At 27.0% G+C, this 25636-nt stretch overlaps 1 protein-coding gene across 7 annotated transcripts; it reads left to right on the top strand.

Annotated features, from left to right (window-relative positions):
- Positions 1–87: 87 nt before the first annotated feature.
- Positions 88–19335, top strand: LOC113559373 (lachesin-like). 7 transcript variants are annotated; one of them, XM_026965117.1, is made up of 10 exons: positions 88–229; positions 316–532; positions 616–737; positions 1948–2174; positions 14459–14937; positions 17512–17753; positions 17809–18065; positions 18129–18392; positions 18462–18601; positions 19072–19335. In XM_026965117.1, exons 5-10 carry the CDS (start codon positions 14892–14894, stop codon positions 19236–19238), a joined length of 1116 nt encoding a protein of 371 aa, XP_026820918.1. In that variant the 5' UTR covers positions 88–229; positions 316–532; positions 616–737; positions 1948–2174; positions 14459–14891; the 3' UTR covers positions 19239–19335. The 7 variants fall into 7 exon arrangements, with proteins under 7 accessions (XP_026820918.1, XP_026820917.1, XP_026820919.1 ...); XM_026965116.1 differs by having other exon boundaries at positions 599–737; XM_026965118.1 differs by adding an exon at positions 11998–12079 and having other exon boundaries at positions 316–737.
- The last annotated feature ends 6301 nt before the right edge of the window (positions 19336–25636 follow it).

Below are 25636 nucleotides of genomic sequence, written 5' to 3'. Positions count from 1 at the left end.
AGATAACTTTATCATATTTTTTTTTTTATCAACTCTGTGTATTCTTTATCTCGTTGTTTATCAATAACAAAATATTATATTGTTTCCATTTGTGGTGATGGTGATGGGGTGACGTCGTCATAGATAGCAAGTACACGAGACGTGAGATACTCGACTCAACAACAAATAACAATAAAAGTTTTCAAGTCTAACTTAGTAGCTGGCAACCAATAGCCTACAGACCTAACAGGTTGTATCGGTAGTCTGTTTGTATTAGCCTGCTATTGTCTTGAATAAAAAATTTAACCACTAAATGTTCTATTTTTTTATTAATAGAAAATAATAACATGTCAGACACGCGCTTTTTTGTCACCAACCGAGCCATTGGGAGACGATTAGAAGAGCACATTTGCAGTACGACTACAATGACGAATCAGTGCTGTGGTGGTGTTCTGTTAAACCAACACAGCACTAAAGATGGGTCACAATCTGTACGACTTCAACTCTGTATCTGGTCGTAGCGGTCAACTGCAGCAGATCACTGTTCTTTCATGTAAACATATTGGATATAACAGACGTTGGTTATTTATGAAAATTTGAAACATCATTCTAATAATAGTGATTTTTACAATGAAGATGCTGTATCATAGGCAAATATAAAGCAATAGGGGACATTTTCGACACTAATCGAATTGGAGCTGGTTTTCACTAAACACTATTGGATCTGTTATTAACATAGATTGAACCAAACTTATAAGGTGGTACTAAAAACTTAAATATTTTTTTCATCACAATATGAATGATTAAAAAGACTCTTGAGGATTTTACTAAAATTCATTACAAACATGTAACTATGTTATTATACAATAAAAATTAAAATCAGATTTAAATCTTGATTTTTAACTTTAAAGTTGTTTTCTATATAGAAATGAAATAGGTATTATAATTGGCTATTCGTAAACCTGAGACTTATCCAAATAATTTCATTATAAATTAATAGTTTAAAGAGTCATAGATATATTCAAGAACAACTTGAAGCATATTAACTAATTGTAAAACTTTTGATCTAGGAAAAGGGGTATGGGAAAACCTATACAGAGTGTCCCACGAGGATTTACCGATGATTGCGATGTCTTCTAAAATAATGGTCAATGGAGATATCATAATTTTGTTTTTTTTTAATGGCTTTACAGCGTCAGGGACTACTTATAAGTATTTATATTTTAATTTAATTTAATGTTTCAGTAAAAATGTTTAAAAAATACAATTTTTTATTTGATTATTTAAAAAAAATCAAAGATAGCTATTTTGTAATTTATTTTTCTAAAACTTTTGATATTTCATCTTATTTTTATTAGTATTGTGATTTTTAAAATTTTTTTTGTTTTGAAAATATCTGTCTTATTGAATACTATAGAAGTGCCAATGTTATGTGGCCACGGGCTTGTGCCTGTATAATTATACAAATATTCTCAAAACTAAAAACAATATTAAAATTCATGATGGTAATAAAAATAAGATATTGAAACATCAATATTTTTAGAAAAATAAACTGCAAAACGGCTACGAATAAAAATTGTTTTTTTTTTACTTTTTTACCATAACATTAAATTAGATTAAAATATGAAATACTTGTAGTTTTTGTCCATGTGAGTCTTAAAAAAAAAAAAAAACATAGTTTTAATATCTCCATTATTTCTGGAGATTTATTGCAATGGGTTAATCCTCGTGGGACACTGTATATCATAGAACCTAAAACATAAAATTTTAGATTAACTATAGTCACTGAGCTCTAGAACCTGCATACAAGACTTTAATATATTATTATTATATGTTTAGAAATTTTCATTTTGCTCTTAACATCTTGATTTGTGTATTGTTTAAATATAATATTATTTAGCAACTGTTAACTAACTTCAGTTATTTATTCATCTTAACATGATCAATAATATATGCTTTTGTTGATAGATCTACACACAATGCAAATTGATACAGTTAATAGGAACTTTTTACCATTGCGATAAATGGATTCAAATTTAAGATGTAAGCTACAAAATGGAACACTGTTAATGAATAAAATCTGCATTAACTCACATCACAACCTTAACTTAACCTAAGGAAAATAACCACCAGTTGCTATACCATCCAATCAATACACCAACAGTATGCCATAAGGCATTCTACGCTATTGTAAAGTGAGATAATTTATATAATATTTGACAATAATTATTCTGTTTTATCTAATCTGTTATCTGTATTTTTCTATTTTGAATTAATATTGTACCTATAAATTGTTCTATTTTTTAAATTTAAATTTATAAGTATTGAATTTAAATTAAATTTATACATTATTTATGTGCATTATTAATTGATTAACATTCATATTTGCCTATTTATTTTTTATCATTAAAGATGATTACACTCATAAGGCAAACAGTACAGATAACAGAGTAATATATAATTAGTTTATAAGTCTAGGTTAAAATTAAGAAAGTACATAGTAAAAACAGTTTTATAATTAAATAGCTAAATTCGTATTTACAGCTGTGCAATGAAATTGACCATCTAATTATGTAAATATTATTTTGTATATAAAATATTTAATACGTAAATTTCTACCTATAAAATAAACATGTAACATTAGTACATAACTCCTGACACATAATATACAAACTAAAATAAAATATTATTATTTAGTTAAAAATAAAAAATTATACCTTGATATGTGAAAGACAAATAAAACTCATTGAAATATTGAACTAATGCCTCGAACAAATAAAAATAATAGTTATTTTATAACAATAAGTGTCATTGTATATGTTTTTGATTACTAACAATACATTATATAGAATTTTAAATATAATTACAATTTATATTATAAAAATTTACACATTTCACATAAACTAATTTGAAATAAAATATTATAGTTTATTGTATTTAAAAAAATATAATTATTAACACAACACAACACACCAATCAGTTTTAATAATTACTGTTACTACCAATATAATGTTATATTTATACACTTTATTCAAATTATTACTAATTACTTTCATGTAATTTAAATCTATCCAATGCTTTTCTTCATCCAGAAAACCCATTAGCATTCCTATTTAGCATTTTTTGTATTTACTAGGAGAAAATTATTATTATTGGCTATCTCCCAATATGCAGTCTACTTCCATTTTGTGTACTACTTATAGCTAGGAATCCCGCATTATTATTTTTTATTATATACCAGTATACTTTATCTTAATTTTTGATAATAATATATATTTTATCATATAACAACCGTTTAGTGTTGTTTGTGATGAAGTAACTTTTTATTAATTTTATTAACCCGAAAAAATAGTTTACAAAATGCTTGTTAACTTTTTCTTGCAAAAAAAAATTTAAATAAAAAAAATACCATACCTGCACACAAATTAAATTGTTCATAAATAACTGATATTAATTTTAAAATTAACGGTTTTTTAAACTATGAAATATTAAAAAAATAACTAATTATTTTTTTTGTAACTTTTTACAAAACCTTTACTTTTTTATTGCATTTGAATGTTTTGAACAGAATACTTTATCCTAAATATTATTATATACAATTTAAGTGTATAATATTTAATCCATTTGAAAACTTCTTCTGGTTATTTTGTTCTTCTGAGAATATTTATAACAGTTGGATTTATATTAGGATTTTTATCGCTAACATTTTAAATATAATAAAATATAACAAACTAATATTTTATAAGTTTAATATAATATAAAGAAAAAATGTATGAATATTAATAAATATTAAAATATTATAGATTTTTACTTTAATATTAGTTTTTTTTTCTAGGTTATTTATCTTCTAAATGAAACTGTTAATAAAAACATAAATAAAGATTTGATTTTTATATTATTATTAACCACAAAATATATATTATATATTTATAAAATATAGCAATTTTAATTGTATTATTGAAGTACCTATGTATTTTTAATAGATACTAGTTATATTTCATCATTATAAACTAAAAATAATAAATTACATTTGTAGTAAGTAAAAATATAAATACCAATAATTAATTAATATAAACTATTTCTCACCTCATTTTGAGTTTTTTTCTTTTCTTTGTAAAGTATCAGTATGATAGCTAAGATGTGTTCATATTGCTTTTCATTCATGCTTTTAAAATTGGAAATTGAGTATGAACAATATGAACACTACCTATTAAATATTAATATTTAATAAATTAAATACATTGTACATTTATATTATAAGTAATTACTTTACACTGATAAACAGTAAATACAAAATTAATATCATAAATTATCAGTTGGACTTGCAATTTTTAGATAACACAGTCTTATAATGTGGTTGTACTATTTTCCATTTCACAATTTGTTGTGTAATTAGCACAGTTGTAGATATACTACATGTTAACCAATTTAATATTTTTTAAATAGTTGTGAAAACTAGTAATATCTGTAAAAGTACCTAACCACATTGGGACAAAGTTAAGCTGGGTTCACTCTAAGCAATTTTGAGTAAGTTTTTTTTCAGAGGAATAGAGAAAAAATGTATTATTAATTAACATTATATAAAATGAATGTATGGGGTGCTTAGCACCCGTTTACATGTTGTTTATGATAATATATTGACACGGATTTCGTAAGTCTATTTACACTTAAAAAAATAGTTTATATTCACTAGACAGAAATCTTTACACTAAATTCAAACATAAAATGTACGAAATTTTTTTTATGACATTATTTTCTTTTATTATTTTATCATGACATGTTTCACATATTGTTACTATCGATATTTTTAACATTTTTATAAACAATTTCATTATTCAATAAAAAATGTTTGTATTTTTACATAATCAGTTAAATTATAACTTTGTATCTTTTGATTAATAGTATTTAATAAAAGGTTGTGTTAGTATGTGTTTGTAATCTAAATCTAAGCTGTCATTATTCTGTGGATAGTAAGCTGTTGTTGAAGTTTGTGATATTTTTAGAAGTTTGCAGACTTTCTTGAACACTTGACTCAGAAATTAAGTGCCGCAGTCAGTTACTAAAGAGTGTGGTTGTCCGTGTAAATAAATAAAGTGACAAAATGCTGAGGGATGGAATTAACTTCCTCATCCTTAATGGCAAAAGACCAAGCAAATTTTGAGAAGTCATCAATTAACGTTAGCGTGTAAGCATTTCCGGCATAGGACTTGGGTAAAGGCTCTACAATGTCCATATAGGTTTTCTCTAATAGTCAGCACTTATATATTAAACTTATGTTCGAATAGATATGGTCTATAGTTTTTACTTTATTTCCCCATACTATACTGCTGAGCTTTTTCACAGTTGTGTTGTAGTTAATTTCTGCTTTATTTAAGGTATGACAAGGGAATGCAAACGGAAAATATTTTTCTAACGGCCCTCGTGACAACACACGCCCAATTACGTAGTCCCTTGCATCACGAGTCAGGTTAAAAAGTTTTGAGAAGTCTGGATACTATAATATAGGAGCCTGTTTTATAAGATCCTTTAGTTGCTCAAATAATTGTTGACAATGATCTCTTCACATATATGTTACGTCTTTCTTTAACAATAGAGAATAGTTAAACACAAATTATCTTCTGTGGATCAGACTTAACTCCTTCGTCGCTAATTTGGTGCCCCAGATAGTTGACTTCTTTTCGGAGAGACTCGCATTTAAACGGTAGAATTTTGGATTATTAGTATTTTATATTTAGTATTGACAAGAGTTTTAGGAAGATCTTTGTGATTTCCTACAAGTGATCAGATAGGTGTTTTGCGTATACTAACATCACATATCTCATCTATTAATATTCAATTTATTTCACTTTATTTTTCTGAATTTCCATTTTCATTTTGTTTAAAGTAGAAGTAAAAATATCATCAATATAACCTTTTCTTGATGTCGCTTCTATGTGAATACCTTAATTACTAAACTTCTCTAAAAATGTTTGAAATACATTATTAGAAAACTTATTTAATGGAATGTTTGCAGACACCTTTGCTTGACATAAATTAATATTGAAATTGGATTTCGCTAAATTTTGATTGGTTAAAAGTTGTTGGACTTTTCTTTATGCTTAATTTTACGTTTAACATGTTTTTGGCGATCATCTGTTTTAATGTTCTGTGATACATTATACTTGTTATCGAATTTAATTTTATTCTCACACATTTTACAATACAAAATATTACCATCTGTTGAAAAATTGTCTAACACATATTCAGATACGTATTTTTTAAACTTATCTTTTACCATTATAAAAAAAATAACACAAACAACGAGTAACACAACAGTGCGACGATGTGACTGACTAAATTTCTTAGACCAGTCGTATGGGAAAGGAGTTATAGTCGCCTTTGGTGGTCATATAAGAATCAGTTTATAATATTTTGTATTATTTCACAGCTACATTTATACATAAACATAATATATTTAATTTATTACTAATTATACTCAATAGTTCTTAATACTCCTATCCTTAAATGGAACATGAAGGCTTATTAGCCCCCATTTTCACTATATGAATTTAAACCGATTACATTCATTAAAATATTTTCTGAAATCTCAGTTTCTGCAAGATCTAGTTTGTACAATTTTGTATTGTTTTATTTTTATTCGAATACAATAAAAATACTTAAATTGTAATAGTCAATTGACCATTACCATAAATTTCAAAAGTAAATGTTTTAATGGGATTTTTATAGTATTTTGTTATGCTCTTGGATCGTCTATAGAATAATCAAGAGTTCAAGTGTGATAGTCGATTCCATACAGATGCGTTTGTTGTTACAAATTTGATTTTACAATTGTCAGGGATGTCCTATGGTTTTGATATAAGTAATATTTCACACGAGTCTGTCTTAGATTTATGACGAGTAGGTTGACTATGTTTATGATTGTACCTATTTGCACATTTCTCATTGTATATTTGCCAACTAGAAAAACTTTTCTGTGTCATAATTTATTGCTATAATCTACGTATTAGGTCATTAAGGCTACAGTATAGGAATTTAAATTAACGTTTGCATTAGTAGAATTTGTGTTACAAAAATTAGGTACCTATTGGTCTTTAAGAAAAATTGTCATTTAGATTAGATTCTGTTTTAATCTCGAGTGGAAGAATTGTTCCTACTGGGATATTTGCTTTGTTTCCACAAAATTCAGTTAATCAACGCTGAGTGTGCAATATTACTAGTGTGTGATTTTCGATATAGAACTAAATAAACTACTCTTAAGTGATTTTGGGTTTAATAGGCATACTAATTTAATAAAAATCCGAAGAAAAGAATCTGTTTTAATAGCATACATTCTTCTTCTTCTTCTCAACAGCTTCACGGTCTATGAAGGTCCATCGCTGCCACCATTATCTCATTCCATCGGATCCTATCATTCGCAACTTCCATTTTTACACTTTCATGAATCATTTTAAGATCTTTTCCTACTAATATTTCCATCTTGTTCGGGGTCTTCCTACAGGTCTTTTCTTCACAATTTTTCCTTCTGTAACTTGTTTTACAATTTTTCCTTCTGCCCTCCAAACATGTCCAGCCCATTCTATCCTTTTGCTTCTACTAAACGATAGTATATTTGGCCTTCCGTATAAACTTTGTAAGTCATTATTATGTCTTCTTTCGTATGTTCTCGTTTCTCTATTATAGACTGGGCCGAATATTTTTCTGAATACTTTTCTTTCTGTTGTACATAACTTAGCGTAAGCGCCTTTTGTAGTAGCCCACGTCTCATATCCATATATCAACACTGGTTTCAAATAACTTGCGTATAGAGTTATCTTCGATTCTCTCGATAAAAGCTTCGATCTGAATAGTTTTAATAGACTATAATAACATCGGTTCGCGCTAGCTACCCGTTCTTTTATTTCTTCATGTACATTATTTTTGCTGTTTATATTTATCTCTAAATATTTAAACGATTCTACTTTTTCAAAAACATAAGGATCTACTCGTAGACTTAAATCATTTCTGCCATTCTTTGAAATACACATGTATTTTGTTTTCTCCTGGTTGACTTCTAAAGTCTTCTGAAGTCTTCCCTGCTTCCAAGAATTTTATTGTGGTTTGCTCCACTTCTTTTCTTGAATTTCCCAGATTGACCACATCGTCCGCATAAGCAAGGATGGCTCCAATTTTACCTACTTCCATTTTTCGAGTTTCATTAGTTGTTCTCAGTACCCATTCCAGAGCAATGTTGAATAGCATCAGTGGCAATGCATCTCCTTGACGAAGGCCGGATTTTACTTCGAACTTTTCTGACAATTCCTGTTGGTATTTTACTTTCAAAGTAGTTTTCCTATTGCATATCTTGATTAAATTTATATATTTTTGAGAGATACCTAGATATCTCAGGACCTTTCATAACTCTTTTCTATTAATAGAATCGTAGGCTTGTTTAAAGTCTATGAATACTAGGTGTCGGTCCTTATTATATTCGTAATGCTTCTCCGCTATTTGTCTGATGGTATGGATATGATCGATTGTTGATTTTTCTTTTCTAAATCCGCACTGGTATTCTCCAACGATCTCTGTTGCATATGGGCTTATTCGTTCCAGCAACAATGATGTAAACACTTTATATCCTGTGTCTAATAATGATATACCCCTATAATTTGACACTAACATTGGATCTCCCTTCTTAAAGATAGGACATAGTATTGCCATATTCCATTCCTCTGGCATAGCCTCTCTTTTCCATACTTCACTAATAATACCATATAAGGTGTTTATTAAGTTTTTTCCACCTTTTTTTTAGTAATTCTTCTGGAATTTTGTTTTCGCTTGGTGACTTGTTGTTCTTCAGTGTTTCATGTATGTAATAGCATACATACTATTGCGTAATTGCTAGCATCGCATGTAAGGTTAAATTTTTTGTTAAAATCGTCATATTTCAAAAGAAGTTCATTAGTAAGGACTGCCTTTAGATCTTCAAAAGTAAATTCATATAGATCAGACCATTTGAACACAACATTCTTCTTTAATAACGAGGTGAAGGGCTTAAATTAAGATTGCTAAATCTTCTCGTAATCAGGTATAAATCTTCTGTGGTACTAACCAAAAAAGGATTTGATTTCTTTAGTATTCTTTAGGATTGGATAATTGAATACCTACACATTTAAGTTTTTATGGGTTAAATCGCCTTGATACGTAATAGCGTGTTCCAGGTAATTTACTTCTTTCCTAATGAATGTACATTTCAAGGGTTGAATTGTCGTAATCTTTTAAATACGTTCTGGAGATTTCTGGAAAGATCTAGAATATCTCGTGTATTTATTATGATATCGTCTAAATATATGAATGTTTTTAATTCGTTTAGTCCCATAAAGACGGAATTCATAAGTCTCTGGAATGTTGTAGGTGTTTCTTTTAATTCAAAGTGGACACGATTGTAACAATTGGACTAAAAATAATTATAAACTGATTTAAGTATAAAATTGTCTTAGTACTATATTATTTGTTATAATAAATCTAACAAATAATAAGGCAACTATATAAATTTTTGTGTAATTGTTCGTTTTAGTTTTTAAAATATGTATATTATATATTTTTACTTTAACACATTGGTAATATAATAAATAGATAATATGTTCATTTCCAACCATTTTTATATTTAAAAAAAATTAAGTTTATTTTATACTTATTTATTTTTTATTTTTGTTTAATTGATTTATTAAAATATATCTTAATATAATAATTTTTTTTTAAAACGCTATATTTAACAGCGCACTTAATATTATAAAGGTATTATTATTACTATTTAATGTTAAGATCACCTAAAAGATAGACCATCGCTAAGTTCGGCAAACGGTTAGATATTTTTGAGACGTTCAGAGGCAGATCGTTGCACTACTCACCACCTTATGGTATACTATTGCATTTTTATATTTTAACTTTTTAAGTAAACATTAAATAAAAATAGGTTTCAAATCACGTTTTTATTCCTGTATTAATGCATGAATTGAAGAGTCGGGACACAACAAAAAAATAAAATAATCTTACTTTTATATTCAATATAATTATTACCACGAGAATAGTGGAGTACTTACCAAATGTATTGACACTAAAGCCAAATATTAAGCTGTCTAAAATATATCTAAAAATATTTCAGTTAAATAAGTATTATAACATAATTTGCCTAATTATTAAAAAATATAATGTATTTTAAATTTATAGGTAGGTACTTCTACAACAAAATGTAGTATTAATAACGTATAACGTATATGATATACCACATATTTTCATAATAATTGAAAAAAACCGGATAGCCAAATAATAAACGTTATACTCAATTTTATTTTAGAAATTTACTTATAAGGATATAGGTTGATATACCGTTTTCGCTCAGAATCATTTTTTGTATTCTTACATTGAATTCAAATTTAACACATCATCCATTATAATGACATACTCGGTACCTGTTGGCTGTTGTACAGCATAACGGTATTCACTTGCCCACATTTTTTGTCTTAGGTATTGTTATGGTATGGTAAAATTTAAATTGTAATACAACTAATGGTTTATTATTAATTAAAACAATATTATAATTGTCTAAATTACCTATGCATTCTAAGATTTTATTTAATGTTTAACTTTGAAATTATAATTGACAAAGCTTACTAAATAAATTAGATAGATTAAATTTAAAATTATATTATTTACCGTCTAGAACCTATTACCTACTTATTCATGTCTATATTAATAAGTTTAACACACTTATTGTTTACATGGCATTGGTAAGTAAAAATTTTGATTGCAACTTCATACAAGTGAACATTAATACATTATATATTTTGGTACACGAAACACATTACCTATAATATACAAAATATTCGAGATATTTCTGGATAAGTACTATACACAAAACTACGTATTATTATATATTGTCATCAAATTTTGCTTAATATTCTTAGTTCTTATAATACCGTATCAGGATTATGAACACAATTACTTAGTAATATTAATTTCTTTCTTCGAAAAGTACGTGCTATTTTTTTTCGAAATTGTTTTATTTTACTATTACGACCTTGGTACCTGCTATTATTAAAAGCTTTATGTACTTTAATACTTATCCCGTTTTTTGTAAATTTTTTATACACAGAATATATAATATATAATATTTTTTTATATAGTTTCAAATTGTTAAATGTTTTTTTTCTTGAAATGCCGATAAAAAAAAATTGGTTTTCCAAAAAATCTTTAAAATTTAATGCAAGGTTTATTATAAGTTGTACTTATCGTAGTAAAAAAAAAAAAACAAAAATCGTTTATCACAATTTTTATTTATAAGCATTTAAAGTTCAAATATTTACGAAATATATCAAAATCGCAAAAATGTTTGCGATTTATATCTAAGGTTAAAAAACACTATACAAGGTTATCTATAACCATAAGTTTTCATTCAAGTAACTGTAAGAAAAAATTTCAGCATCAATATAGAAACATTTTTATGAGCGTATGAAATTTAATTTTTTTGAAATCGTGTTAAATAACGTATATCCTAAAATTTAATATATTGTTATTAAAAAATAACTAAAGAATAGCTGGACTTATTGTTTTTCAAAACTTATCAAAGTACAAATGCTTATTTTTTTGAAGTTTAAATATTGACAAAGTTAGTGAAAATCATAAATATTTGCTTATTATTTTGTAAATAAAAATGTAACAAAGTTGTCCATGAGATTTTCTTACAACAATTATAAAATAATTCGAGCATATCAATTAAAACATTTTTACGAGCGTCTAAAATATTAATATTAATGAAATCAAAAATGTACACGTAAAATAACAATTAAGTATTTAAACGATTTTAGATTTTTGTTATTATTAAAAAAATACTACCTAGTTGCAGAACCTTTTTTATAATTATTCTTCTTTTTTTTAGTTTAACCCGGTAATGACGGGTAATTAGCTAGTTTTCTATACATTTTGTAATATATAAAATAATTTACACTATTCATTTTTTTTTTTTTTTTTGGTTGGTGACAGTATACAACTACATTGTAAACACAATACACATGCAAATTGTTTAAGTATTAAATTGTAATTCATGACCCTATATATTTAATGAGTAAGTATTATTGTCATCCTGTAGATTAAATATAGTAATAAATAGAATTAAACATTTGTATTTAGTGCTGATGTAACGCATTCTTATTAAAACTGTCACAGCAATTATTCATCGTGTATAGACCTAGTAAACACTACTGTTTACTGTTTAGTCACCGATTGCCGATTTAACGTAATACATGTTTCTTTCGTACATATATTATTTTATTTTACAATTATTTAACAATGGATTTATTTTCCTTATTTAAACAATATTATAACAATTATTTTTCTTGACAGATTTTCGCGTTTCGTGTTTTCACGTATAATTTCATGGTTACCTAGTGATAATAGTGTATATGTATGGCGTTTTCAATAATTGCGCATTGTTTCGTATTACATGTTTTTATTTTTTTTTCTTAACAGTACAACTGAACGAATTACTCAAAATACTACGAAACGAAAAACACGAAACGCAAAACATAAATAAAGTGGAGCAACCCTAATAGTATCTATATGTAAACCATAACAACGTAAATTAAAAGTGAAATCAAATTCATTATTTATGAAATAGTTAGCAACCTGCATTTCTCTGCCTAAAGAAAAGTTCTTAACTAAATATTAATATCATTAATAGTTAGAATATTTTGTAAAAATAAATGACATCATATCACATTACGTCTTATTTATCATACCTAGGTATACAAATAAATTAATAATTAGCTGTTATACTTAAACTGATAATTTGTTAAGGTCGTACAATATCAAACAGTGGTATATGTCAATTAATTTAATATTGTTTTAAAATTCACCAAAATCAGAAACTAAAGATCTAGCGCTTCAATAAAAACACTAATAGACATCAATATTAAGATAAAATTTATATATGTATACATATAGGTAAGTAACTAAGGCAATATAGGTATTCATTATAACATGTTGGGCGTTTTCATTTATACCCATCACCCAGTAATAAATATATTACACAGAATATTGTCATTTAAACAAATATATCTATCTGAAGAATGTGAAGATGTTTTAGTTAGCAGACTGCCCATATAATTTTTTAAATAAATTAAGAATTGTGTTTACTTAAACATTCTTAACATAAAAATTCAAAATTACTTGAATGGACTAAATTTAAAAAAAAAAGTTTCTTTAATAACTCAATTTTATTTAAAGTAGGTAGAAAAAATATAAGTATTGTACATATTTTAAAATTACTATGAGTACTATATTAATATAACTTGTTAAATATGTATTGAATATAGATATATTTAATTATAAAATAATTCAAAAAATCAACTTTTTATCCTATTTAGTAGTATTTTATAATTTGGTGAATATTTAATATGTCTACAAAATATAAACCATATTATAATTGTAATATTCTAAAGTGTAGTTTTATTTAATTAATATAAAAAAATGCAAATATAGGCCAAGATGTTATTGTATACGTAAATACAAACATTAGTCATTAAGTTATGACACACACAAAATTTTACCAATTTTTCTTATATTACAACAAAAAATTATATTATCAAACACCCATATATACTAAGGAATAGTATAACAGAAAATATATGCTCTAAAAGTTATAAAATTCTTGAATTAATTGATAAGGTAAAAAAACATGTATTTACATAACATTTTACTAAATTTCTAGTTATTTATGAATTAAAAATAATTACGTTAACATTTTGTGAGTGATTATTAGGCTGTCCATTCTACTAGTGCAATTGTCTTACTTTTCGTGGTACCTAAGTATATCCTGACTAAATATATCCAGGACAAAACAAATTTGAGGGCTAGTTAAATAATTTTCCTGGGTCAAATTTTTTTCAGTCAGTTATTTTAGTATAAAACTAAATATTATATTCTCACATATACTAGTAGATATACATAAACAAATGCCTTAAACTCAATTATACTTTAAATTTGAACACATCAAGGCTAGCAAGAGCCACTACACATTTTTATATTAAACGTTCTCGGAATCACTCCCACTATTAACACTTTTTGTTAGCATACAATAGTATACATTTAAATCATAGTTAATTAAGTGTTTTTAGTTAACCTACTTTTGCTACAAAAATTCATGTTGTAATAATAATGAAAAATGTACTAACTGTTATCTCAACTTATTTGCATTTAATAAAAATATTATTTCATAGAAATTTAAATCAGGTACAGTTAACAGTTGTAATTACTAAATATTAGCAGTAAATTAATTATGCAACTATTATAATAATATTATGCTGACAGTTAATATATAATTAATTTTAAACCATGATAAAATTATACTAGCTATAGTATAGTAACTATGATGTTAATCAGTTATGACAAAGTACAAACCAATAAATACTAAATTTCTAATCGTTTATGTTTCGCACGTTTACAGAGGTCGTGATCCGAGAGTAAAGCTGTTGATACCTGATATTTCTGATTTATAAATCAAAACATTCAAAACCGAAGATGTTGAAAATGCTGTTACTCGTTAGTCGTTACCGCCGTTACCGGCGTTACTAACGTTAATGTCTCAAATACAGTACTACCACGGCGACATTACGAATTACTGTGACTGCCATATTTTGGAACCCCTACCTACCCCACCGACATCAAATTGGTGAATGCGAAAACGATGCTCCCCGATCAAATGATAAACGCGCGTTGGTCGGTCGCACTACACTGACTGTACTTCCTGTGTTAGCGCCGAAACAACGTTTTTGCGTTTCCACATTCTGTGGAACCGAAAGACGTATATTCAATACATTTTTTCTCGTCCGTTCGGCGTTTGTCAATAACCAGGATTTGTATTATTTCAATTATTTGAGATGAAGAACGTGTATGGAGTCCTCGTCGTGCTGTGTATTAATTTCGGTGAGTACCACTTTGCCAGATCAGGCTAATGGCGGACGTGACATCGAAGTCTGATTTGCGGATGGTCAGATACCAAATCCGTTGACAATGCAGGTACGAACGATATTGTTTGTGCATACATTTCATTCTGCGTGCGTTGTCGAATAAGGGAGAGGCGCCGATTCTTTCTCCGTGCAACGAGCCTGTATGTGAACGACCAACTTGATCATTCTCTACGAAACAATTTGAATTGATTTTTGTATACGCATAGGTTATACGTTTTGAAGTTTTTACTTCATGTTTGCGGTGTCTAAAAACAAAAATTTAATTTGAATAACAGTGACCAATAATGTTTTTGTGGTTTTGAATTATTATTTATTATACATTTAAAAAAATAACCTCATCGACAAAGAAAAGGTTTGACATATCAAAGTTTTTGGACATCACTTAGCTTTTAGCTTATTACTGATTCATGTATAATATATAATATTATTTAAATAACATAAAAAAACAAAGTCCATGTAAACTTAGCCAAAGGCTTTAAATATGACTATTTGTCTATGATTATTGAACTTATTTGACGTCTGTTGAATTTGAATTTAATGGATTCTAAAGAACATGATTGTTTTACAGCAAGTTGACATTTGATAACTATAGACAATCTTTTAACTACACATAAATTATTCACATTATATATTAATTTTAATATAGATATAGTACCTACTTTATTACCATTGATATTAATAAATATTATGAAAAATATATCTATTATATAGCTGCTATACAAACTAGTAATACTGTGTGATAACGGTTATAACATAAATTTAAATTAATTTCTAATAAATAAATAATATTAATTTATTAAAAATATACTATAATAGATGGATCATAGATACCTATAAAATGTAAAAAAATTAGTTAACTCATATTACGTATCTATTATAAATATTTAATAATTGTTTTACAAATGTTATTTATGTAAAATACTTATGTAATAACCTTATTTTAATATTAATAAATAGGTAAGTCTTAAAAAATAAAAATAAACCAGTTAATGGGTGTAATAATATATTTTAGTGAACCTTTTCATTTGCGTAAACCAGTAATAGATATGTTAGTTGAAGTTAGTATGTTAACCTCTGTTCTTAATAATATTTAATAATAATTCATATTATTATTTTTTTTCCTAATAGTAATATTGTATGTAAACTTATTTTTTCCAAAAACATTGCATATGTTATATAACAATTATAATTATATTTCCAGTAAGAACCACTTCCATATTTACTATTTTTTTAAGCCATAGCTATAAAAATTAACTAGAAGATAAATGCAATTTGAACTTAAAATGCTTTTAGAAAATATATGATTGGTATACCTCATATTGATATTTTTGAATTGCTGTAAAATATTTTTAAAGAGCCTCATATTACATTTTCAAATGTTTCTGAATAGCTCAAAAGTTCCAAAATATTTTGAAAATTATATTTTATAACTTCTAATATAAAATATTTTTAGAGACAATTTTAAACATTTATAGTTATTTAATAACATATTATTAATTTTGGATTTACAACTAAATAGATAATTTTGCAAAAAATTGGTATATTCTTATTTTTCAAAGATTACTATAACAGGAACCTAATACCTACATATGACTTATTTAGCCTAATCCTGGAACAAGTTTACATATTTTTCTCTGAAACCCAAGAGATATTTATTGCTAGATATTAAATATATAATTAGTATACATGTATATAATATAATGTTTATAAATGATGTAGCAAAATAAAAAGATATGAATTATTTACCAAAATAAATAATATAATGTTAATTTTATAGACATAACACAATTTTGTTTGTATCAATTGCCATTAATTTCAATAACATACTCGGACAGACTTCCCCATATGGTTCCATATGAATATTGATCAAATCCAACTACGTTAAAAATTAGTAGGTTATCAATATTATCGTTAGAAACTTAAGTTTTCTTATAGACCTTATACTTTTGTAAACATTTTGTTAAAAAGAAATAATGTATTTTCACTTAAAAAGTCATCTTTATTGTACAAAATGTATGTAAATAATAGTATATAATATATATGTACCTATGTACAATATTAAAAAATAAATTAAAATAAAAAAATATATTTTTTTATCCTTTTTTTAAGAACTTTCTAATGTTTCATTAAACAACTTTTATCCCATTCTGACTAAAAATGTTCTCACTTAAAATAACTGATTGTCGAGTACGTTATCAACATATAACAATACAGTAGTTTTTAAATTTATAAAAAAATAATACAAAATTAATTTGTTATGTAGATAGTTTTGTTAAATAGAGTGTTCTATGTTCAAAACACACTAAATGTTCTGTTTTGTTTTGTTCTCTGATAAAATTATTAATATTATAGTATTTTTATTTTAACTAGATCTATTAATAATGTATTTAAAAATTTGTCAACATTTAATGCATTATAAATACTTCTAAATTCTTATAAATATAATGTTTATTATAATATTGTATTTAAATGGTAAAAATTTTAATGTTTTAATGTTGCATAATCTAATTATTAATAATTTTATTTTTAGTATATTCTCAGAGGACACCAATTATATCACGTATTACACAAAAAAGTATAACAGACATTGGTGGAACGACTCAATTGACATGTACAGTCTTGTATGCTTCAGATTTCAGTATTTTGTGGGTTAAGGTTGACAAAGAAAGATCTACTGAACCTGTTACATTTTCAACTGGAAGTACACTTATTATTAGAGATTCTAGATTATCATTGAGACAAGACACGGATAGCAATAGTTACACATTACAGGTATATAGTATTATAATAACATTTGCTTCCAAGTATCAAAAATTAATATTTTCAGATTAGTGATATCCAAGAAACTGATGCTGGTTTCTATCGTTGTGAAGTGGTGCTTGGGTTAAATAATAAAATAACAGCTGATACCGAGTTAGTTGTACGTAGACGTCCGTTTATTTCTGACAACTCTACTAGATCATTAATTGTAAACGAGGGTCAACCCGTGAAATTGGAATGTTATGCTGGTGGATATCCTAGTCCAACAGTTTCTTGGAGGCGAGCAAACAATGCAATTTTAGCTAATGGTGTATCAATATATAGGTACCAACTAACATAATAAAAAGAAATATATATATAAATTAAATTGACATTCTTGTCTTCTAGGGGTAACATTTTGAAAATTCCTGCTATTACCAAAGAAGATCGAGGAACATATTACTGTGTTGCTGAAAATGGTGTTGGAAAAGGTGCCAGACGTAATATTGCTATTGAGGTAGAATTTGCCCCAGTTATAACTGTTTCTAAACCTCGTTTAGGACAAGCTCTACAATATGACATGGATCTCGAATGTCATGTTGAAGCTTATCCTCCGCCAGCCATTATTTGGTTAAATAATGGAGTACAATTATCTAATAATCAACATTACAGGTATACTCACTTGTTGAGCACATGAAAACAAAATAATGTAATATAGTGTAATTTTTCTTTGGCATTTAGAATATCACATTTTGCTACTACAGATGAAATAACTGACACTACAATACGGATCATCACAATTGAAAACCGCCAATATGGTGATTATATCTGTAAAGCATCAAATGTATTAGGAACCGCTGAAGTTACAGTTACTCTTTACGGTAAATTTTGATTTTATTAATAAATGCTTAAGATTGTATGTGATTCAACTTAATTAATTTAATCTGCGTAAATAAAATATAAATACAACTTAAGATGTACTTTTTTTGCTGTATCAATATTAAATTATTTCCCGTGTTTAAAATGCTTATGTTTTCATATTATCAGAATATTTTTTGTTAAAAAAAAAAACATTAGACAAGTCTTTAATATTTAAATATATCAATTTTCAATACAATTTGATAGTATAAAACCTTTTTAGTTATGCAGATCACCAATTTTGTAAAAAAAATTTGAGGCCCACTAATGACTTATAGCACACCTATATACATATTTTAAATATATCGATAGTAACGATAATAATATATGGTTCTCAGCCCAGTTCTACACTGCCTTGGGTCTATGGGTTGGGAATTTCTGAATTAAACTAACTACTAATTTCTATTAATATTTATATTTGTTTATTTTATAGAAACTATAATACCAGTATGCCCTCCAGCCTGTGGTCAAGTATCATCACACTTGAAAAACTCAACTATCAAAATGTCAAGTGCTAATGTTTTGTTCTTAATTACTGCTTACTTATTTTTTTTAATTTCAATTTTTAAATTATTTTACCATCTAAAAAACAATTTATGAATAAGTTGAAACCAAAATTATTGCTCAATTTTCCATGCATATATTATTTGGTTTATTTTTATTTTTTGATTAAATAAATGCCCTTATTTATTTTATACTATTATTTATACTTTTAGTGAATGATTAGAAATAAAATCAAAAGTTAAAGCATAAAAGCTGTAATCAAACATTAATGTTTGTTAGACAATGTACTATGAGAGCACTAAAAATCAAAAAACATTTAATATTAATAGCTATTCCTATACTAACTTGAAAGAGTATAATATACTAAAAGATACTATAAAATTTTATTGTTTTATTTTTTCTGTATCTTACATAGTTGGAACTACAGCTTTGGCTCTACTGATCGTTGACTCCGGCAAATTATACTCTGCCTTAATGTATACAGTATATTATGTAATAATAAATTATAATACATAATAGTATCACTTATTGTACAAAAAATATATTCTAAAATAAGTATTATGATTTATTTCTTATTAAAACAATAATCAATTATAATTTAACTGAAATTTTTATCAAAGTATCTGAAATTCTGAAAATTGTATTTATTTAAATTTAATACAATGTAGAATGTACAAATAAAATTCTAATGTTTTATTTATAATTTTTATTGCTTTCACTGAACTTATATGGTCTCGATTTTAATAATGCAGGTACTGTAGTTATACATGTTAAAACTAAGCTTTGTACCACTATAAAATAGTGTTTCGGTAATTTTATGCTTTCATTTATTGAGATATACTAAGGCAAAAAATATTGATATTGATAAAGTAATTAAAAACTTTAAAAAAAAAAATGGTTTTATATTATGATATCTAATATTATAGTTTTATAAATATTTTTTGATCTTTTTAATATATAATCTTGATCTATAACATTAAAATTCATTAGTTATACCACATTAAAAAAGTGTTTGTTTATTTTTAACTAAAGTTTAGTTGTTTGAATTTAGTAATTTTTAAAATTTAGAAATATAGAATCAAAGAAGCTTTAATTTTGATTTAAACGTTATAAATTATTGAATTGTAGATATTCATTTGTATATTTTATTACTTTTATTTTTAAATAACAAATTATAATTAACAGCAATATACAGAAATTTATACAAATGCACAAATGAGTTTTAAAAGATAATAATGATATCAAGGATTTTCACCCTCACTTCCCAACAATTTATAAGTACGTGACTGAATTGATTAAAAACAGTGGCCCAATCTAAATAAATATAAATACAATGCCGCCTACGATTATATAATATGCAAAAGTATTTTTATAAAATAAAGTTGAAAACAATTGTATTATATTGAAAGATGTTTGCCAAATTTATAATTCGAACTGTGGAAGTTGTAATCAAGTGTCTAAAATATTATATTTTCTTCATTTCTTATTTATTAAAATGGATTTTCTAATATCATTAATTTGTAGTAAAATCATACAAACATTTTTTTGATGTGCAAAAAAATTTAAAATGGTCAAGTTAACAACATATTGTTATGTGATATGAAAGTCATCTATACTTATGTTTGGACATAAATACCTACTGTCAAACCAGCATCAGTATTCAAATTACACCAAATTATTGTAGTGTAAATAATTTAAAAAATTTAAGATGAATGACAAATTACAGGAATTAGGGAATTAATATATAGTTCTTTGGCTTGATAAATTATAAATATCTCTTAGTACTAAAGCAAGGAATAATGTACTAAACAAGTATCAAATATTCATTAAAAAAGTAGTATATCAAAAAAAGTTACCCATTATGAAATTTTGCAAAATTAAAAAAAAGGTGGGCAAATAGAAACAATGATTAATATTCAATTAAGTAATAACTATTATAATATTGTATATTTATATCATATTTTATTATTGATCAATATTATTATAAAATTTTGAGTTATTAAGTTAATGTATATTGTACAATTTTTATGTCCCCAACAATAATGTTAAATTTGGATTCAATTATAAGTCATTGGTATATGATATAAAGTATTGAGAGTGGTGATAGTTTTTTTTCAGATCCACAATACATAAATATAAATTTTGAAAAGGCAGTAATAAATGCCGCAAAAATGTATCAGGAGAACATTTAATAACAAATGGGCGTTCCTATCATCTATGCCAGAATACTTACAGAAAATAAGTAGAATTAGAATTGAAAATAAGATATTAAACAATTAAAATTTGAAACGGTTATAAGCAATTAATTAGACTTTGCGGTTGAAATTTTATTTTTTAATTATGTTGAAAATGTTGAAAAAATAAAACAAGGAACATTAAGAACATTGTGTTATATTTTCAAATCGGTGGTATAAACAGAAGAATACTTATGAATTTTCTAGCTGTGAATACTTATAAAATAATAATATAAAACATAAATGTTCGATATTTTTAATTTGGAAATAAACCATTTTATAAAAAAATATTGTATATCATTTTTAACGATTTATAAATTTATTATAAGAATTTGAAAAAAAATTTATATTAAAAAAATTGATTTACTTATTTTTAGCTTAAAAACAGTCAAAATATTGAAATATATTTAGATAATTCCCTTTTAATGTCACAGGGGTTCGAGGTTTCGTGTTAGGGTTATCGTTCGTCTATCTATTTTCGTAACGATATTTTAAAAAAACGAAGATTTGTCGCGTATACACTTATCACTGGTCGTTCACACCAATATAAATAAACTTAAGATCATTTTCCAAATAAATTAGTAATTGTCCTCAATAACCGAGAAATGTCTACATTTACAAAATTTATCAATTTTTAGGTAGGTAAATAACATAATTTATCTCGTTTAAACTTTCTAAGGTTAGAATTTACTTGAGTTCAAGAGACAGCAATTTAACCAATAAGCTGCAAAATGCGCGTGGTTTTTAATTTTTCTACTACAATTCTGAAAATAATTATTTTATGATTATTTATGCTTGATATTTTTACCCCTATTTATTAAGGTGATAATTACACGTCATTATAATTTTAACTATTGTATGATTTCACTTTAATTCGTGTATGAATTATAACTTACAGTAGAAAAACGTAATTATGTATAATTGTTTATTTCGTTACATATAATGGATCTATTTGAATTTATTAATAATTAATAACTTAAATTCTTGTTTAAGTTTTAAGTTTCTTTACTCATTAATTAATTTAACATATAAATTGTTCAAATTGTTGTCTACCATGAACAACCATTAAAAATCGCCAGGAAGTTAAATCTTTTCACAAGTGACCATGTTGAGGTGCTTGGTTTTTGTAATGCTAAAGAAGAAGCTTTTAGTGCATACAACTATACGCAAAATAAAGCCTAGAATTAATAGTGTTGTTTACAGCTATTATGATTAAAATCAAGAGTAACACCATTCAAAGGATCCACAATTCCACGTTTAGAGCTTAGAGGCGTTCTCGTCTTAGCACAGTTGGCAGAAAAGGTAGCAGCAGTATAGATATTAGATATTAATGATTTCTACCTCTAGACAGATTCCACGGTGGTTTGGATTGGATCGGAAATGAAATAGCCAGATCTAACACCAACGTCGTTAATTGCATGGACCAAACTCTAGTAACAATGCATCAATTCACAACAATTGAGACCTACATAAACTGCAGAGAATCTGGCAGACATGCTGTCCCGAGGTGTAAAAAGACTAAAAATGTATGAGCTATGGTGAAGTGAACCACTGCAGTGGTTGAGTGGCGGCAATGATAGTTGGAAGGATTCAATTACCATACAATCAGACGAAGAAAAATTATCTGAAAGGTGAATGGTTAAACTAGTGTTTGCAGGGATTGATTAGTAAAACGGATTAATCTACCATTATTCTAGTTAATCCAAGTTAGTGAGAGCAACCAATTATTGGTTAAAGTTTATAATTTTCCAAAGAACAAAGACAATTGGCACGACAGCACAGTATCTAAATATATCATATTTAAAGAAAGCTGAAACTAGTTTTAGAAAAGAAAACACATCTAGACGAGTTTAAAAAAGAATATCTATTATTAAGCAGTAATAAAGAATAGTCAGGAAGTTAAAGAGATTATATTCGTTGCTTTGAAGCGAAAAATGAATAGGTACTGGTAAAAGAACGACTAGACAACGCTCAAATTACAGAAAATCAAAAATACTCTGTTGTACTACTAACAAACTATACAAATATTATGCTAATTTATAATATGTTCATCGAACTCTTCTTCAATGTGGGCCTTAAACATTGCTAGCAGAAGTTAGGCAACCGTATAGGCCAATTAGAGGAAGAAGCTCGCTGATTTACGAAACGTTATGTGATATTGTGTTGATGCAATGTCAAGATTCAAGCATTTCATACAAAACAATTTGCTGTTAATGGTGTGAATTTATGATAGTTGGATCCCTTACAATCGGAAGTGAAATACGGCGCTAAAGGAGAATAAAGGCATGAATTGCAGTTTTCATATGTTCCAGTATAAGGGCCAATTACCTAGATCCTATTTTCGGGCCAACTAGTGGAACATTTTTTGTATCTTTACGTCGTTTCATGACAAGGCGCGGAATGTGCTTAACAGTCAGTAACAATAATACTTATTTTGTAGAAGCGCAGAAAAAGTTGGTTTCCTCAGTTCAAACATGGCTCGTAATGGGATAGAGTTGAGATTCAACTCTCCATTATCACCTTACTTTGGTGGTCTGTGCATGACTGCGGTGAAACCTATACAGCATAAAATACCGCGAATTTCGAAGAAAAACTCAATACGTTGTCTTTTCAAATAGAACAATGTATTAATTTAAGGGCTAATGACCTTCCTTGGAAGTGATTATTTAGAATCAGATGCCTTTACTCTAATCCACTTTAATGGATCATTATTATTACCATCTGAGTCTAGCTTGATAGAAGATATAATACAACATCTACGTCGATGGAAGTATGTGCAAGAGTTAAGGTTCTGGCGACATAGCCATTATCATGATTCAAGGATCATGTTATGCCTACAATGCTCTGATGATAAGATGTTGATTTTCTTTCTGCACTAACGAAGTTTGTCACATTGTCACTCCTTACCTTTGTTGTTGATTTTCATCTACGAGCAAATCACCTTTAAAACCAATACCCCCTCACTGACATTAACTGGTAAACGAATAATTAATTCCTTACATTTTATAAAACAAATCTAAGAATTGATCGTACACCACCTCACGTTTATTCAAAGATAATTTACCACAAGACCACGCACGAATTTATGAAAAAAAAATGATTACACGTCGTGCGCACTCGCGTGTGTTGTTCGAACACTATCAAAGATTATCTTCATTGTGGGGGGACATAGTATGAGCCTGCACGTGACGTACCCTGCATCGTGATATTGAGTCTACACCAGGATGTATTTCGCGAATTAATCTTACCAATACTGGTGCTAGAATGACTAGCCGTTCAAACACTTCAAACTCAAAACGGCCTTTTTAGGGCTACCCTACCCCCAGCATTTAAAGCGATTACACAAAACATAGAAGGTTTCTCAATAATTAAAGGTGAACTTCTTGCAAACCTTTGTGAAAAAGAGAAATGCGACGTGTTATGTGTTCAAGAGACCCACCGGGATTGAAACCATTCAAAAATACCGGGAATTAATCTAGTCATTGAGTTACCACATCCAAAATACGGAACCGCAATATATTCCAAACTAGGACTAGTGGTTAAAAGCGCAGCCACCAACAAATCGAAATACTAACTATTGAGGTAGGCAACTTTACTGTACAATTACCTCAGTGTATAAACCACCGAACACAGACTTCACCTTCAAAAAGCCAATCAACTTCGACAATCGTGATACAAAAATAGTTCTTGGTGATTTCAACAGCCATAGTACCACACCTATATAACGACCAAAATGGAGAAAACGTGAAAAACTGGACTGAAGCTGATAGGTTGTCTCTGATTCTCATGAATCACCAAACATCGCCCGTCTTTTAATAGCAATAAAGTATCTAAAACATGGAGAAAGTTAAAGGTAGTGACCCTGCCGAAACCAGGTAAAGACTACAAGGACCCTAGAAGCTACAGACCTATATCTCCACTCTGCCATACATTTAAACCGTATGGACGAATGATTATGAATCATATAAAAGAACAAGTAGAAAGAAAACTTATTGACGAACAAACAGGTTTTAGGCCGGGTAAATCCTGCACAGGACAGGTACTAAACTTATGTCAGCACATTCAGAATGGCTATAAGAACAAAAAGTAACAGGGGTTGTTTTTATAGACCTATCTGCAGCATATGATACGGTGAATCACAGTCTACTATTAAAAAAGATACATAAGTGTACAAATAACTGGCACCTAGTAGGTACAAATAATATCTTCTATGCTACGCAATCGATGCTTTACAGCAGTGGTCTCAAACATACGGTCTGC

The sequence above is a fragment of the Rhopalosiphum maidis genome, chromosome 3 (genome assembly GCF_003676215.2).
Source record: "Rhopalosiphum maidis isolate BTI-1 chromosome 3, ASM367621v3, whole genome shotgun sequence".
Taxonomy (NCBI): domain Eukaryota; kingdom Metazoa; phylum Arthropoda; class Insecta; order Hemiptera; family Aphididae; genus Rhopalosiphum; species Rhopalosiphum maidis.
This window is presented reverse-complemented; position numbering and strand designations above follow the sequence as displayed.